The sequence below is a fragment of the Pyrgilauda ruficollis genome, unplaced genomic scaffold, assembly GCF_017590135.1.
Source record: "Pyrgilauda ruficollis isolate IOZ18807 unplaced genomic scaffold, ASM1759013v1 scaffold46, whole genome shotgun sequence".
In the NCBI taxonomy this organism is placed as follows: Eukaryota; Metazoa; Chordata; class Aves; order Passeriformes; family Passeridae; genus Pyrgilauda; species Pyrgilauda ruficollis.
In genome coordinates this window covers 52,950-57,172 of record NW_024526155.1, presented here as the reverse complement: position 1 = coordinate 57,172, position 4,223 = coordinate 52,950, and the positions used below count along the sequence as shown (strand labels likewise).

General features: G+C 41.5%; 1 protein-coding gene across 1 annotated transcript; it reads left to right on the top strand.

Annotated features, from left to right (window-relative positions):
- Positions 1-298: 298 nt before the first annotated feature.
- LOC121359689 (agouti signaling protein) lies at positions 299-3,816 on the top strand. Its single transcript, XM_041478809.1, has 3 exons — positions 299-494; positions 2,612-2,673; positions 3,640-3,816. Exons 1-3 carry the CDS (start codon positions 314-316, stop codon positions 3,814-3,816), a joined length of 420 nt encoding a protein of 139 aa, XP_041334743.1. The 5' UTR covers positions 299-313.
- The last annotated feature ends 407 nt before the right edge of the window (positions 3,817-4,223 follow it).

Genomic DNA, 4,223 nt, shown 5'->3' with positions numbered 1-4,223 from the left:
CAGTTGGGAGGGCCTTCACATCTTAGGGGAAATAAACCTTTTGAGAAAAGAATCAGGAAAAAATAACATCTCGGGGAGTTGTATTTGAGATAGCAAATACAACTTTAAGGGCACTTTTTTTGAGCAAATACAACAAAGAGTTTTTCCACTCTTAGAACTACAATTCTTAGGTATTCCAGTACCAGAGGAAAGGTGCTGGAAATAAAATAATTGTCAGAGATTTGTTGCTAAAGCTGAACAACGTGACAGAAAACCATTGCTGAGATTCATATCCCTGCATCACTTCTGCAGGTTTTGACCAACTTTGGTTTTCATGACAATGGAATTTTTCCTCTCCACCATGGCAAGAAAGAACCTCTTCCTCAGCCTCCTGCTCTGCTACAGCCTGTTCAGGGCTGCTGACTCCCACTTGGTCATTGAGGAGAAGACAGAATGCAACGTGTCCAGGAGGAGCAAAATGGACCTCTCAGATCTTCCACCCATCTCCATAGTAGGTGAGTAAAACCTGCCCTTCGGTGCCAAATTAACAACATTTGCAGGAAACACTGCTTTTGATTATTCTGAATTATTTGGATAACTTTGCTTGGCTTCATAGGACACAGAACTGTGGTGGCTGCAGCACCCAAGAATGACAATGTGGTAAACCTCAGTTTAGAGGGAAAAAAATACAATTTATTTCAGTTTTACAGGTTTCCCTTCAGCTCCCATCACACTGTAAGCTTTTTTATATTGAAGAGAAGTGGTCTTGTGCTAATATGGGAAATAACCTTGCTTACAAAATCTTATGCATATGAGAAAAAAATAACATAATGTGAGGGTTTTAAGGGTCTGCTCTTGTGGTAGAAAAATCAACAGTATTAACAGGTATTAATATAACCTCAGTTTACCTGACATTTAAACAGGGGAAGAAAAGAGCACTGCAAGGGAGAGCCAGGTGTCATTAATTTATCTGTCCAAGACAGGACCAACTCTGTCTCTGCAGTTACTGGCAGATGACCACCTGCCCTGTTTGGGAAGAGCCTCTTTGGGGGGATGCTTAACTCTTTTCTTCACAAAATTCTTTCCTTGTGTCTGCCTTAACTCTTTCCATGTAATTTACACCAACTTCTTCTCTCAAGAAACTCACGGGTGTTTGGAGATAATCAGCTACAGAACATTCATAACTGTTTCAAAATGCTAATAATTAAAAAAATAAACCTTCTCTTGTTTAGGTCCTTTCTGCACGTTTTTAGGGATTTAGTTTAAAGCATTCTGGTTCTTACCTTGTTTCCTGTGTTTTCTCCATGCTCTTGCTCAGGACAACGGATCTTTAAGGAGAAACACTTGCCCCACACATGCATTTCTAAAAAAATCTGAACCTCTGAATCCTGAGTTAACTCAGTGTTGTTTAACTGAGAGTTTAGCAGAGCTTGTGCTGTTCTGCAGCCTCCCAAGCTGTACCATTTCATGGTCCTTGTGATCCTTGATGCCTTCACTCTCACAATTCCCATAACTTTTTTATTTCCTATTAAAATCAGGGCTATAAAATACAATCCCTTCAGCTGATTTCTCCATGTCACAGAAGTGAGCCCATGCTTTTGATATGGCAGACAGGCTAAGCTGTAACACATTTCTCCCCACTGCTTCTTAGAGATGCATAACCCTAACTTACAATTATACAAGAAAAATAAATGAAACCCCCCAAAGCAGCTCAAAATATTTGTTCTTCATTCTGCATCTCAGTAAATCCTAGCAATTGGAAAATATTAAAAAATATATTGAAAGTGGATCCTGAAACAGATAAGGAGCCACCATTCTCCAGTGGGGATATGGATGTTTTTTATCACAGTCATCCATTACATACAGGTAGTGCTTATTACAAAACTCACACACTCAGAATAAAGGTATCAAAAATACCACAATAGCTTGGTGAGCTGGGAAGTGTCTCACATTTTAACAGTCTTGCTGTGTTAGAGCCCAAAACAAGCCCCAAAACAAGTAATGGAATTTACACAGTTATAAATATCTAAAATTAGATATCATGACAAATATATAGAGGGACCAAAGTTACAGGCATTGGAATGAAACACCTTTGCAAGTAACATTATGTAAAATGAGGTCATGGGGGGAGAAAGAACTGCAGAATGAAAGGTGGAATCACAGATGCAGAGAATATGCCAAATCAGCAGAGTTTTTGCTTGTGGAAAGCAGTGTACACTAGTTAATTTCTTCCAAAATTATGCATGTAGCACCACCTTTTAACAGAAGAAATTACAGAATTCTAAAGATTTTTCCTATTTTTGTTTATGTGACTACTGTGCATGAGCACCCCAATCTTTTCCACAGAGACCTTTAATTTTATTTCTCTGAAATAATTAATTGTTTGCATTTTACCAAAAAATGTGTAAAAAATCCCTCCTAAAATGCAAATATCAGTTGCTCCTCTGCTTCGCACAAGCAGCAGTGAGAGAGTTCAGACACTCTGAATTGAGATGAACATCACTGCAAAACATGCAGCAGTGAGGTAGCAATGCAGGTTATCTGCCTCCTCTCACACAAAAATAGGATTATATTGTCAAAATAACATTCTGTAAAACTGATTCTGTATTTTGCTGTGCTATTCTCATTGAAGATTTAACTAGAAAATCCCAGAAAGTCAGCAGGAAAGAGGCAGAGAGCAAGAAATCTTCCAAGGTAGGTGGTTGTTCAAAAAACTTTGTTGGATTAGAACAGTTTGTTACTTCTAGAGTTTCCCTCAGTGCATTCATCTGAAAGGCTTTTGCTGTCATTCCCTGATTTAAATAATTTGTGTACAGTTTAAATCTCTAAATGTTGTAAAAATAGATGTGAAACTATAACAGTGGAAAGAAAATTAGAAGCTGTGGCTGCCCCATCCCTGGTCCAGGGCCAAGGTGGGACGGGGCTTGCAGCAACCTGGGATAGCAGAAGGTGTCCCTGCCTGTGGCAAGGGATGGCATGAGGGGGGCTTTAAAATCCCTTCCCACCCAAAGAATTCCATAACTCTGAGTTTCAGAAGTGCACAGGGTGCCTGCAGCCACTGGGCTCCAGAGATCCCTCCCAGGTCTTAGGCACATGCTGAGCAACCCAAAATTTTCCACCTTTCCACATCCCCAGCAGAGAAACTGCACTCCTGGGGGAGATGAGAGGCCTTTTCCCACTCCCTGAACTGTGTGTGCAGGGGAGGATTCCCATGGATGGAGGATCACTGGGGTCACGAGGTGGAGCATTGCCGAGTCACTGCCCTGCTCTCTCAGTGTCACAGCTCAGCAAACGAGACTGATAGGGAGTTTTCACTCATCTGGAAAGCTGGGAGATCCAAACAAAACACCTTAATTGGTTTTATTGATAACTTCACCATCTTGAGTACATTTTGGCACCCCTTTCTTCACTGCTGCCCCTCTTCTTCCTAGAGACCCTTTCCAAAGCTCCATCCGTGATCATCAAGGTCAAAATGAGGTTTGTCATTTTGCTCAGAAGGTTGCTCTCAAGCCACCCTTTCCCATTTCCCAGCCCCACCATGCCTCTGCATTGCTAGTACAGCTCCCACTGCCACAATCAGCTGCTCATTCCCCCAGAACCTCCCGCTGTTCACCAGCCTCATTTCACCTGTCTATGAATTCTCATGTTTTTATCTTCCAGAAAAATGCTAAACGCAAGGTATCTCCAAAGCCAAGGCCCCCACCTGCTGCTAACTGTGTGCCAACCTTCAAAACCTGCAAGCCACACTTGAATTCCTGCTGTCACTACTGTGCTTTGTGCAAATGCCGAATCTTCCAGACGATCTGCCAGTGCCTGATGTTAAACCCCAAGTGTTAAGCCAAGTCAGAAACACAGCAAGCCTTCTGTCTTTCATTAGCTTCTCAAGTGCATATTTCAAATTGCCCCATATCTCTAGTAATCAAAATAGAGAGCTCTGAAGCTTGAATTTACCCCTCTTAAAATTTAATGGACAGTTGTTTTTATGGGGTTAATGTTACCACAAGCTGGATGTTATTTCAGGAAGCAGACAGGGAGATTGGCACTGATAAGGCATTTTTAGCAGAAGAGCTGTGTTTTATAATGAATTCTGGATTCCTGTGGGTTTGAGCTTTTATTTGAAGGATCATATTAATGCCAGACTGCAGAATTATCTAACCAGCACCATAAAACCTGCCCCCATGGCATCCAAATGGCCACTAACACAGGACTGGTTAGGCCAGTGAGGGACTAGAGCTTGGCTTTGC

What these genes read in the sequence shown, in the direction of transcription:
- LOC121359689 (XM_041478809.1), top strand. Translation starts at nt 314, where the DNA reads ATGACAATGGAATTTTTCCTCTCCACCATGGCAAGAAAGAACCTCTTC. An exon ending in TCCACCCATCTCCATAGTAG is followed by an intron (nt 495 to 2,611) that starts GTGAGTAAAACC and finishes TTCTCATTGAAG; the next exon opens with ATTTAACTAGAAAATCCCAG. An exon ending in AGAGCAAGAAATCTTCCAAG is followed by an intron (nt 2,674 to 3,639) that starts GTAGGTGGTTGT and finishes TTTATCTTCCAG; the next exon opens with AAAAATGCTAAACGCAAGGT.